At 42.1% G+C, this 12,446-nt stretch overlaps 4 protein-coding genes across 4 annotated transcripts; 2 read left to right on the top strand and 2 right to left on the bottom strand.

Moving 5' to 3' along the window:
* Nucleotides 1–1,540: 1,540 nt before the first annotated feature.
* Nucleotides 1,541–2,194, bottom strand: SS1G_05194 (hypothetical protein; the record flags this gene model as incomplete). The annotated part of the gene is made up of 1 exon (XM_001593716.1): nucleotides 1,541–2,194. One exon carries the CDS (start codon nucleotides 2,192–2,194, stop codon nucleotides 1,541–1,543), a length of 654 nt encoding a protein of 217 aa, XP_001593766.1.
* Nucleotides 2,195–3,393: 1,199 nt separating this feature from the next.
* On the top strand, nucleotides 3,394–5,547 carry SS1G_05193 (hypothetical protein; the record flags this gene model as incomplete). The annotated part of the gene is made up of 3 exons (XM_001593715.1): nucleotides 3,394–3,573; nucleotides 3,654–3,764; nucleotides 3,814–5,547. 3 exons carry the CDS (start codon nucleotides 3,394–3,396, stop codon nucleotides 5,545–5,547), a joined length of 2,025 nt encoding a protein of 674 aa, XP_001593765.1.
* Nucleotides 5,548–6,314: 767 nt separating this feature from the next.
* Nucleotides 6,315–9,699, top strand: SS1G_05192 (hypothetical protein; the record flags this gene model as incomplete). Its single annotated transcript, XM_001593714.1, has 5 exons — nucleotides 6,315–6,522; nucleotides 6,600–6,743; nucleotides 7,160–8,337; nucleotides 8,386–9,461; nucleotides 9,630–9,699. The coding sequence occupies 5 exons, from the start codon at nucleotides 6,315–6,317 to the stop codon at nucleotides 9,697–9,699; spliced, it is 2,676 nt and encodes an 891-aa protein (XP_001593764.1).
* Nucleotides 9,700–10,083: 384 nt separating this feature from the next.
* Nucleotides 10,084–11,466, bottom strand: SS1G_05191 (hypothetical protein; the record flags this gene model as incomplete). The annotated part of the gene is made up of 4 exons (XM_001593713.1): nucleotides 10,084–10,275; nucleotides 10,376–11,100; nucleotides 11,152–11,234; nucleotides 11,291–11,466. 4 exons carry the CDS (start codon nucleotides 11,464–11,466, stop codon nucleotides 10,084–10,086), a joined length of 1,176 nt encoding a protein of 391 aa, XP_001593763.1.
* Nucleotides 11,467–12,446: the final 980 nt, after the last annotated feature.

Raw genomic sequence — 12,446 nt, 5'->3', positions numbered from 1 at the left:
AACTTTAGCTTTCAGAAGGGTAGCTCTGAAGGGGTATTTTCAGCTGGATGATTTAAGTAATTAACACGAACTATTTAAATAATTAAGATAAATAAAATCTATGTTTGAATACTATGTAGGTAGATGACCAATAAAGCTCCGAATACATCCCATAAAAAAACAAAGTCTCTAGAAACACACATGGGTCATTGAGTAGCTTCGCCTATCACCTCATCACAACCAACAATCCAGCCATTCAACCATTATTTACTGATTATATCATAAAATCAAACAGCAAGTAGCACATACGACCATAGACTGAAGAGAATTGGGCATCCCGTCCGCTCTGCCATACACAAGCTTCAGATCGGTGGATTAGTAGTTGGGTGGGTGACCACCAGCGAATCCCCACTGTTGTATGTCTTTTTGCATTTTTGCCCTGTTGGAATTCTGGTCAATAACATCCATCTTTGGCCCCTCTTTTTTCTCCTACTAGGTAGACAATCGTTTTTTACGGTGACATATCTGTTTTAATACTAGCACTCATTTTCATCTACTTGGAGCAAGTGAGTTTTAGCATCGTTATGTGATTTACTTTGAACGTTAAGGATAAATCATTAATGGCCGAATCTATCTTCTCTATCAGACTCTTAATATCTCTTTCCATCTTAAGCACTTTCAAAAAACTATATTCGTTTCAATGATTGAACTCCAAACTCCACTTCACATCAATATCTTAAAATGTACCTAGTAAATACCTACACATGTAGTATATACTCCAACATCATTGATCATTATATATAACAAAGCAATCTAAATACAAGAGACAGATATGTATACAAAACACCCGTCATTAAGTGAAAAAAAACACTGTACATATGATAACCCCCATAAAGCAACATACACAACATAGTAATCACCCATCTTAACCATCCATCCATCCCAAAATATAAAAACCAGTAATTAATTAGCCATATCCTACCGAGAAATCTCACTTGGACTAAGATGCGCGAGCAATGAATGCGGCATGCTTTTGCATCATCGCTATTATCTATTGTAATTTTTGGGTAATCTTACAATATGTTGTTAGATAGTGAGATTAGGTAGGTAGGTATATTGATTGACGTTGAATTTGTTTTAAGTATTTGCATGGTATGGGGATGTATATTTGAGGGACTAGTTATCTCTATTGCTTTTATTGTGAGTACACAGTGAATTGAGGTGGATCGTATTGATAGGGAAGAAAATTTGAGACTGCGGGAGAGAGGAGAGATGGAGAAGAGATGGAAAAACATATGACTGCAGAGTAAGGGTTTATGGATTGTGAATGATTACTTAGGCTCTGGTGTGCTAGAGAAGTAGCTAGACGTATTGACAGATCAAAGAATATTCGACCAACTTGTTGATACTCCCTTGCGCACATTGTATAAAATCTTTAACACTTGCGTGGCATGGAAAAAGGGTCAGAATTGATATCAGCAGAGTCTAAACTCAATTCAAAAGCAATCTCTTTTCCACGAGCCATATCCATTCCATGTCATATGAGAACAGAAACTATCCGTTACTCCCCCTTTCCCAAAGGACTCAGTAGCCAGTTCAATTCCTTCGCTTTCTCCTCACCAACAAGCTGTTTCAACCCTTCAGGAGACAAAAAATCATGATCACAGTACTCAAAACCAGGTACTACCGTCTCACTGATCAAAAGCCCTTGGCTATCCTTTCCACCCTCCTCATCTGGCAACAAATAGGATGCCTTAAATTTCCCTCCACCTACAATCCACTGTAACTTTTCGCCAGCAGCAACATTTTGGCCAACAATGAAGGTTTCAATTCGCTTTTCCGTACCCTCCTCGTCAGCGTGTATCAAAACATATCTTCCTCGCCCTCTGTGTAATGTATGGACGGTTCTCCCCTTATTCCGATGAAATCCGCCTTGCGGGCCGTTTGGCGTAAGCAGATAGAAAATGGTAGTTGAGGAATTTCGTACAGTGGGGTTAAAACCAGGTCTTTGAGGTGCAAGGTCTGAAGTAGTGGATTTGTCGGAGCCAAATGGAGATGGAACAACGTCTGGGGCTCGGTCTGTTTCTGCAAAGAAACCTCCCTCAATGTGGGGGAGTAGGTTGAGTGCTTTGACGACTTCTTGGATTTGTGGGGACGAGTCGGACTCTGTTGAAGGATTAAAGCTAGGCTTTAGAGTTTGATAATTCGAGGCCATCCTGAGGAAATTTGGTTGCTCGAAGGAGAGTTGCTTTGATTTTATTTGTTGGATGTTGAGAAATTTCTATGGATGATGAAGGATTGAGGAACTGAGGGGTATCGTTCCCTCCTTCCGCGTAACATCCTCGATTAGCTGTAATACTGAACGGTCACAAATAAGCAATATGCGGTCAGGTATTGGCGCATTGGGTGAGCGCATAAACTGAAAGCCAACAACAATTGTTTCCTGGCACCCGATTCTTAAAGCGCCAACCAACACTACCTGCCTAGACTAGATACCCAGTGGAAATAAATTTTAGAGCAAAGGAGCAGAGATTCGTCTATGATGACATGAATGCACGCGCCATTACTCTGTGTGGAATATATGACGGATAATTGACGGATGACTCTAACTGGAATTGTATAGATGATCAACAAATAAATTACAATAATGCTGGTAACTTTCTCCAGATGGAAATCATAATTTCGGATCTATATGTATTGCTTCCTGAAATGAAAAGAATAACACTTTGTAACAAGTGGAGTAGGGAAGTTGTTAATCAAAGGGAAGAAGGATTTATCTCAGTGAGACACTTGTAAATGAACATCAGGTAAGCTATTTGAATGATTACATAACTTATTTGTAAGGCAATAAGGTTTAGGAATCTCATGTTCATACCGGTATTGTACTTCCATGTTCACGCCGACCTTGGGGGGATCAAGTTCTGACAAATTAGGAACCTCACCCGAAGCTCTGACTTTCTATGTTGGTGTATCTCTTTAATCTCTTTAATCTGTTTCTTCTCCTTTCTCCAATCTTTCTCTCTCTTCTGAAACTTTTTCATACCTTCTAACTTCTTCATCCTCATCCCATCGTCTCATCATCTCTACCCTTATTTCCCGACTCTCCACTTATCATTGTTCCATCCACTTTGGTGACATTGCCTGGGAATCTAAATACACGGCCATACCGAACATAACCTGATACGGTCCGCCATTTTTTTCCCTCTTCAACGATTTTACGACTGGAAACGATACTTACGAGTTCTTGTACATTCATCCGTATATCTTTGTATAAAGCTGTAACTATTATACCGAAATTATTCACACACAACTTGTCGAGATAACTTCCTTGATCAACCAACTACTTCAATCTGTTTCCTTCACATCTCGAACTTATCCCAATACAACTTTTAATATTTACTTTCATTAACAATCATGTCGGGAATGTTGAGCAAGCGACAGCTTGCGCGGAACGAAATGGCTCTGCAAGAACTTGTAAAATCCCCGGGAAATAATGTTTGTGCCGACTGCCAGGCAAGAAATCCAGGTAAGACCCAAGGCTCCATATTCAACAAACATGAACTGATCACGGATGTAGGATGGGCAAGTTGGAGTGTAAGTTCAAATCAATCGTCGGCGCACCATCCATTGAGGGAGGAGTACATGTGTTCTGACAATTACTGACAACGGAATAGTTGGGGATATTCTTGTGTATGCGTTGTGCGGCCCTACACCGAAAGCTGGGGACACATATCACAAAGGTTAAATCGCTCAGTATGGATTCATGGTCAAAGGATCAAGTAGATGTAGGTTTGAAAAAAAGACGTTCCAGTATTGTTTCTAATGGTTTGACAGCATATGAAAAAGGTGGGAAATGTTGCGTCGAATCGAATTTACAACCCACAAAATACACGACCTCCAATCCCTATCGACGCTGATGAGGCTGATTCGGCCATGGAACGATTTATACGGCAGAAGTATAGCAATGGACCTCAAGTCCAAAGGCGGAATCACACAGGTAGTTCGAGTTCAGACGATCACCCTCCGCCACTCCCCCCTAAGAATGGGGCGAAGTTTGGCTTTAGATCGGCTTCTTCAATATTTCCCCTTTCCTCGAAAGCAAAAAAAGACAATGAAGATGCGCGCGCAGAATTTAACGATTATAATCAACCGCCATCGCCACCACCGAGAAATAATAAACACTCAAGGATATTTGGGACTTCTCTGGACGCAACGGATGATCTAGAGTCGAAGATGGCGAAATTACGAGAGCTAGGCTTTAGGGACGAGAAGAGAAATACAACAGTGCTTAAGGGCTTAAATGGAAATTTAGAAAAGTCCATTGAAACTCTAGTCCGGCTAGGTGAGGGCGGATCTAGTGCAAGAACAGCATCCTCTATAAATTCTTCTGGACCGCGAACGCCCGCTAGTCCGCCTGGTTTATCATTTGAGCGGCCTCAAGCAACTAGTCCCACAACGTCATCAGCCTCTAACAACCCATTTGATAGACTTGATAATCCTGTCTTCCCTCATGTGCAGTCTACACAGTCTACAGGTTCAATGGCACAAGCACAGCGTCAGATGATGGGAGGAAATCCATATCAGAACACTGCGAGCACAAATCCGTTCGGATTGATGCCATCTCAATCACAGCTCAATTTGAATCAGGCATTCCAAAATATGTCGGTTTCTTCACCACAGCCCCTTTTCCCTCACCATACAGGTGGGGTCCCTGGTCCTCAACCACCGGCAGTACAACAACTATATCAACAATCTATGGCGCCTCCTGTTCCTTCCTTGCCACAGCACTACTATCAGCCCGTCACATACGACAATCAGGCCCAAAAATCTCAATCACAGCAATTTGATCGAAATAACATGAATACCAACCCATTCATGCAACAAGTACCGCCGCCAGTCGTCAACACTAACCTCCAATCAAATCCTTTTATGCAACAAACCGCAACTAATCAAACTTTGTTCGCAAGTCCAGTCGCTCAAACGTCTCAACAGCAATATCCACCTGGGAACTACAATATGGGAGGACAAAATCCTCCACCACAAATGAATCCATTCCTCAACCAAGCAAATATGCAACAGCAGCAGCAGCAGCAAGGATTGCAATCACAATATGGATACCAACAACAACCGCAATCTCAATACCAACAACCTCAGGTACAACCTCAAACCTCTCAGTATGACCAGTATCGGCAGCAAACGTACCCTTTGATGCCACAGCCGACTGGAAGATTAGTAGATAAGCGCAGTATTTTGGATCTCTACAATTATCCTCAATTAGCGCCCACTCAGATTCAGCAGCAACAACAACCACAACAACAACCACAACCAGATTCCATCCAACAGCAGGCACCTCAAGCCGCGGAAATGGCTCAGCCTAATGGACAAATATCAAGCGGTAGTAACAACCCCTTCGTGTCAAATGTAGCGGCAGCACCAAACGCGGGAACGAACACTAGCAATGGCTCCGGGAGACAAATTAGTCGTGAGAGTATGATGATAGATGGTGGAGGTTGGCAAAATGGAAGACATAGTCCGGATGCATGGGGGCAAATTAGTGGGAGGCGGTGAATAAGCAGCAAAATATCGTAAAAGAGAAAACAATAATTCTTGGCTTAGAAACAAGTTCACAAATGATTGAGCGACTTTGAAGACGGTAGGAACGTCGTCCCAACTTTTTTCCGAGACATCACATCATGCGGACTTTATTACTGTAATACTCCTGCATGTCAGCAAATACGGTGAAAGCATTAATCCTTTCGATATAACGTAAAGAGGCTAGGCGGTTCCAGAATTCCAGAAGAGAGGTGGATGTAGGAGAGAAAGGACGTGGTTTAATTGAATGGATAAGCCGCAAGCCACCTTACGTACTAAAACCGGGAATACGCTAAGCGAGTGTTCATGTGACTTGATAAAACCTGACCGACATTTTTACTCACACTCCATACAATTTCCCAACCCCGCCTTCCCAACCCCGCAAAATGCAGCCACCCTGCCCGTTCCTAGAAACTTGGTTTTTGGTGGCTGTCAAGCGATTAGGACAAGGACGCCAACACAGCAAAAAGGTAATCTTAGCAATTTTCCTTCTCTTGTTCTCCATACTCCGGAGTCTCCATGCAGGAGAAAAACGCCGATAAAAGCCAAGCAGGAAGTAAAGAAGCAGGAAGCACGTCATCATCTGTGTACTTCGCAGGTGGACAACCTATTAAACATTCAATTGATCATCTTGTACTTCCAATTAATCATATCCAGACGTTCATTCAACTTTTTCTCTGCTATGGATTTGGAATTGTCGCCCTTAGTCTAAAGTTTATCACCTACAAATCTGGAACTTCAACATGATACCTTCCATTCTTTGCCTCTTAGGAAACATATGGCTATTTTCTTTAGCTGTACTTGCTGCCACCGACTTTTCCATCAGTGCCGGACTATCGACTTGGAATCAAAGTGATTGGTCCTTGACTACCACTACATTCATTCCAGGTCATTATCAATCGCGATTGTCACTTGCAAACGGGTACACTGGTGCTTCTCTTGCAGCAGCAGGTATGACGGACCATTCATGAATTTGGAATATATCATGCATGATATCGTATCGGTACTAATTCATAAATATTGAGTAGGTCCATTCTTTGAGAAAGATGTGAATCAAACAGATCCAAATGGTACATCGCCTTCCAATGGATGGCCATTGTTCAGTGATAGAATTTCGTTTGCCACTATTTCTGGATTTTACGATGTAGAATCTCCGCAAATTCCTCCTCAAGGTACAAATTATCCTTGGTTGAACCAGTATGGCTGGGAATCTTTCATTAGTGGAATTCCACATCCCACCGGTTTAGTATTCTCTTTCGGATCTAATTTTCTAGATGCTACGGTTAACAATACCTCAATTACGAACTTTTCTTCCAAGATTTCATTTCAGAATGGTTTGGCCGAATGGAACTATACATGGTCGCCAGTTCAGAATTCTACTTTCAATGTCTCATATGCTGCATTTTTCAGTAGAGAAAGACCGAATGTTGTGGCTGTGAAGGCTGCTATTGTTCCTCCGGCGACATCGATGGGCAGGTTACAGATTTGCTGGACGGTCGAAGTGCCGTTCGATCCACTCTTTCATCCAAAGGATTAGATGATAATGGAACCACCATTTATTCGGCAGTGCACCCTAATAATCTTCCAGATATCACTGGATTTGTTATCTCCGGTGTCAACTTCTCAAATAGCTACACAAATACTTCGTCGAGAACCAATGCTAGTGGAGCCTACATAAGCTCTACAGATGATATAACCATCGGTCAAACTTTCGACATCAACTTGAAAGCTGGAGAAACTGCGACCTTTTATAAATATGTTGGAATTGCCTCAACAGATAAATTCTCCAATCCTGAGAGCGTAGCTCGAGAAACTCAAAGGTCGGCACAAGAGTCCGGATGGGATTCCCTTTTAGCGGAACATGTTGCAGCTTGGGCCAAAATTTTGACTCCAGATTCCGTGGATGACTTTACGGATCCAGTCACCGGGGAATTACCAGAGGATCCAAATGTCCAAGCGCTTCATATTGCTTCAGCTGCAAATACCTACTATCTTCTTCAGAATCTGCAACCCGAAGGCAGTGGGTTGAATGACAACAGTATTTCAGTTGGTGGACTATATTCTGATTCATATGCTGGGTTAGTTTTCTGGGATGCTGATTATTGGATGGCACCTGGTCTCAATCTGGCGTTTCCAGAGTGGAGCAAGCAAATTAGCAATTTCCGCGTCAAGCAGCATAATCAATCATTAGCGAATGCAGCATTCAACAATTATCCAAATGGAAGCTCCCTTTACTCCTGGACTAGTGGGAGATATGGAAACTGTACCGGCACGGGTCCTTGTGTAGATTACCAATATCATCTCAACTATGATATTTCATTCAACTTGATACAGGAATACAACATCACAAACAACAAGACTTGGTTCAATAATGGACCTAGACAGATTATAGAGAGTACAGCCATTATGACAGGGCATTTACTAGAATTTAACGAAACTACACAAACATACTGGGTTCACAATATGACAGATCCAGATGAGTATGCCAATAACATAGACAATGGAGCATTTACGATGGCCTCCGCTGCAACTTTATTGGAATTAGTAAACAGTTTGAGAATTTTTGATGGTTTGGAAGTCAATTCAACGTGGCAACAGCAGCAACAGAATATCGAATTCCCATCTGCAGCTTCTAATATCACGCTGGAATATCAAACAATGAACAACAGTGCTGCGGTAAAGCAAGCTGATGTCGTTTTGTTAAATTATCCCTTGGATTTCAATCAGAATTATACGGAGGCGGATAAACTTCTGGATTTAGATTATGTAGGTCTCCCTCATATTATGAATATCCACTGAACTAACAAATCAAAGTATGCAAATAGACAATCACCTGATGGACCCGCCATGACTTATTCTATTTTCGCTGTTGGCGCAAACGCTTTGTCTCCATCCGGATGTTCCGCATATACTTACACTCTAAATGGTTTCCTTCCATACCTCCGAGGACCATGGTATCAATTTTCTGAGCAAGTCATCGATAATGTTACACTTAACGGAGGCACAAATCCAGCATTCCCATTCTTGACTGGTCATGGAGGAGCTGACCAAATTGTACCATTCGGCTATCTGGGCATTCGAACAGATCAACCAACTCTATTTCTCAACCCTTCACTTCCCCCTCAAATTTCCCACATCAAGGTTCGCACTTTCCACTACGCAGGGGCAACTCTTTCAGCAACCATGAATACCACACATACAAACGTTACCCGTTTCCCCTCCACAACCCTGGAAGATCTCTACCAAAACACCACTCTCCCTTTCGTAGTCGGTAATCCAGGTCCCAACAACTCAAACACAACATCCTACAAGATCGCCATAAACCAAATGCTAACCATTCCAAACCGTCTCTACTTCCAAAACTTAACGATTCCCAACAATCTCCTTCAATGTTTGCCCGTAACATCCAATGATACATTTTCAGCTGGTCAATTCCCTGTCGCAGCTATTGACGGCGCATCATCTACCTCTTGGCAACCCTCTACAAACGAATCTTCCTCCCTCCTCATAAACACCACTTCTATGCCTCCATCTCCCATTCGAAACATTTATTTCAACTGGGGCCTTCGACCACCTCTCCGCGCCTCGATAATCTTCGGCAACGATACCACAGGCGAAGGACAAATATATGGCAATGAATGGACCATCGATATTGAAGATATCTCCCCCAGTTTGCCATATACTACTAGTGAGAGTAATGGTAATGCGACACAAAACCAAGCTGCAAACACGGAAAATGTAGTGCCGGTTGTAGGAAATGAAACAACATTGGTGGTTGAGGGTGGGGCGTGGAGTGGAAATTTTGTTAGGTTAGTTGTGGAGGGATGTTGGGAGGATGATGGGGTGGGTGCAACGGTGGGGGAGTTTGTGGTTATTGGTGATAGGGGGGTGTAAGTTTAGTGGGTGAAATACTTAGTAGGTTGGTGCTAAACGGGAGAGAGTGTGAGTAGATAATTTGAGGTTAAATATATGAATGTAAATGATATGAAATATAATAATAAATGACATAGAATCATTTTAATATACATTGTAACTAATTCTCTATAAGAGAATAAAAGGAATATGTCGAGGAAGATGTATGTAGGGATGAATAGCTTTGAAGTTGAGGAGATTTTGGTTGTAGTGTAAGTACATGCGAAAGAAAGAAAAAGTAGAAGTTAAATAAATGCTCGGTCAAGCAAAAGATTTGACACTCTATGTATATGATGTTTGATGTGTTTAAACACAAGGTTATTGCGGGTTGGTATATTTCTCAATGTAATCTTAACTTGATACATAAATATTTATATCCTACTCATGCAAAGAGAGGAAGCGAGTCGAGTTTCATCTGTGAAAACCTTGGAATTGATTGAAAAGATATTGATTGATCCCTCTTTGCCAGAAAATGACTGACTACGTTAACCCATATATGTATACTAGTTGAGTGATCAATATGCAATAAGGTTAAATAACTCGAGCATCCAAAAATCATCATTTTTAGATCATCTGGTTGAACAACCGCGAGTGAACCTCTCAAGTAACACTTTTCTCCGGTTCAGGTCGAACGGGAATACTTCCAGAAAGTATCTGATTAGAAGAAGTATTACTAGGCGATAATAATTCCACCTTTTCATCTTCGGGTTTTCTCCCCCATACAACGTATATCTTATGATAAGCGTGGATAGATCGGTCTGGGATTGATTTTCGAATATTTACTAGATAGACCTGGTTTTATTATTTTGTATCAGCTTAACCAGTTTTAACTAAAATAAGTGTGGAAAGATTGAGTTTGAGTTGAGTTGAGGAGATCTAGGACTGAACTAACCTCAATCTCTTCTTGTTTCCAATCGAGGATTCGAGAAAATAACGCCATGCTGAAACTTGATAGACATGCTAGCCAATTTTCCTCAGACATCCGACCAAGTTTCTGTAAATGCTCGTCTGCTGACCAGGGATTAATAGGTAATTTGTAGATTTTTTCCTGCACGTCTATGAAGCCTGCAGCTTCATACCAAGTTTTGAGATTACAGGCAATATTCATCGATCTGCCCTCTTTTGTGGCAGCTTTATCGATATATCCAACCCATTCCAAGAAGGGCCATGTATCTGACATTGAGTCATCGTCACAATAGGGTGTGAACATGATTTCTTGACTTTCCATATACCCTCCGGGTTTGGTGTAATGAAATGCTCTTTTGATAATACTATTGAAGTCCTTGAAACATCCTAGTAGTACTCGAGTATGGATATAATCGAAGTGATTTGGAGGTAAGATCCAATCGTCGTCGCTCGCGTCGTCGATATAGAAATGAACGTTTTCAGGTACGGATACTGGTTGGATTGGAGAGAGGTCCGTGGCTTGAACTTCGGCTTTGGGAAAGGTGTCGCCCATTTGAATCGCCCATTGACCTGTTCCAGTACCGATATCGAGGATATAGCGAGGATCGCATAAAGGTGCAAAGTAATTGAGGCCTGAGAAGACAGACTTTAACATGTCGAATTGTGCTTCAAGTCTGTCTTGTTCATTGGCGTCATTTGGGAAATGATACGCTAGAAGGTTAATTAGCTATTAATAAAGAAAGTAGAATTGGATACTAGTACTTCCTGGACGGTAGCCATGGTAGGTTCTACCGTTTTCTTCGGGGAAATCCACAACACTGCTTGTCAAAGATTTTGATGATGATCTAGATATAAAATAAGTTTTTCCGGAGCTGTTTTAAACAGAGGAGTTTGAACTGACCTGTCATTCGACTCGGGAGTTACTGGTGATTGTGCCTCAGACTCATGGCGAAAATCTGCATCTAGACCTGCACCTGGAGACTTGCAACCCAGCTGTACTTCAATATCCTCTTCATGTTGTGGTTGAAGAGTAGTTGAGGGGCCAGTACATTCTTCAGATTCCTGACACTTAGACATATTCTTGCGTGACGAAAAGTTCAAATCATGAAAAATGCAAAAGGGAAGGACCCAAACCTTCGGGTTCGTAGATATATTTGGTACGTTTGTTTTTGCGGGAAGGAAATTTGCGGATATTTTGTATGGCTGCCAGGTGCTTGATTTTGATGCAGCTAGGCACGACTACCGTAGCCGGGCGTGAGTTCGCATTGATGCTGCTGCTTGTAATTTCCCACACTTGATGCTCACAACCTTCTAGAACGATAGGCCAAAGCCAAGCCAATACAAACAGAGCACTTTGAATCACCCACTCAGTTGCGACAACTATGTTATACATGTTTCTGGATTAGGTCGATTGCATATATCTCATTCGCGAATCTAAATTCCGCCATAGTGGTCTGACATAAATGCCGGGGCATTTCCATCCTTCGGAATCCGTATGTTGGGACGCGTTAGCCAGATGCATGGGAGCCCAGACTACTGGTTGGTATTTTGTTTGCAGTGCATGCAGCTTGGCGTACGGGACTCGTGCCAGCTGCGGATAAATGCATTCAGCCTGGACCAACAAATTGTTGGAGCTGCGACATTTTTGTAATGGACCACAACACTAGTAGGGAAATTGTCTGCACACTTAACCCCCTGAAATTTGCAACAAATGATAGAAAGTATATGCGTGATATCAAATGAGGAAGCCATCTCCAACAACGAGCACTCAATCTAATTGATGATCATGCAAGTATCCGTCTGAGTCCAACAGAGGTTCGTTAGTGAACTGAGTAGCCAGAATGGGAAGGCCCATCACCCGATGACATGGCAACGGAAACTAAATTGACATGCTTTCTGTCTTTCTAGTCATACACAAAGATTGTATAACCACTCGTGTCTGATTCCGACTGAGTCCAGGTCCCGACAGGACGTTAGTCGCGGGAGGGAATATCCTTTGTGAATTGGAAGAAAAGGTTACCTCCGATTCATCGGACTCTTTTCATCTACCGATGCAT

Source organism: Sclerotinia sclerotiorum, genomic scaffold, assembly GCF_000146945.2.
Source record: "Sclerotinia sclerotiorum 1980 UF-70 scaffold_6 genomic scaffold, whole genome shotgun sequence".
NCBI classification, from domain to species: domain Eukaryota; kingdom Fungi; phylum Ascomycota; class Leotiomycetes; order Helotiales; family Sclerotiniaceae; genus Sclerotinia; species Sclerotinia sclerotiorum.
This window is presented reverse-complemented; position numbering and strand designations above follow the sequence as displayed.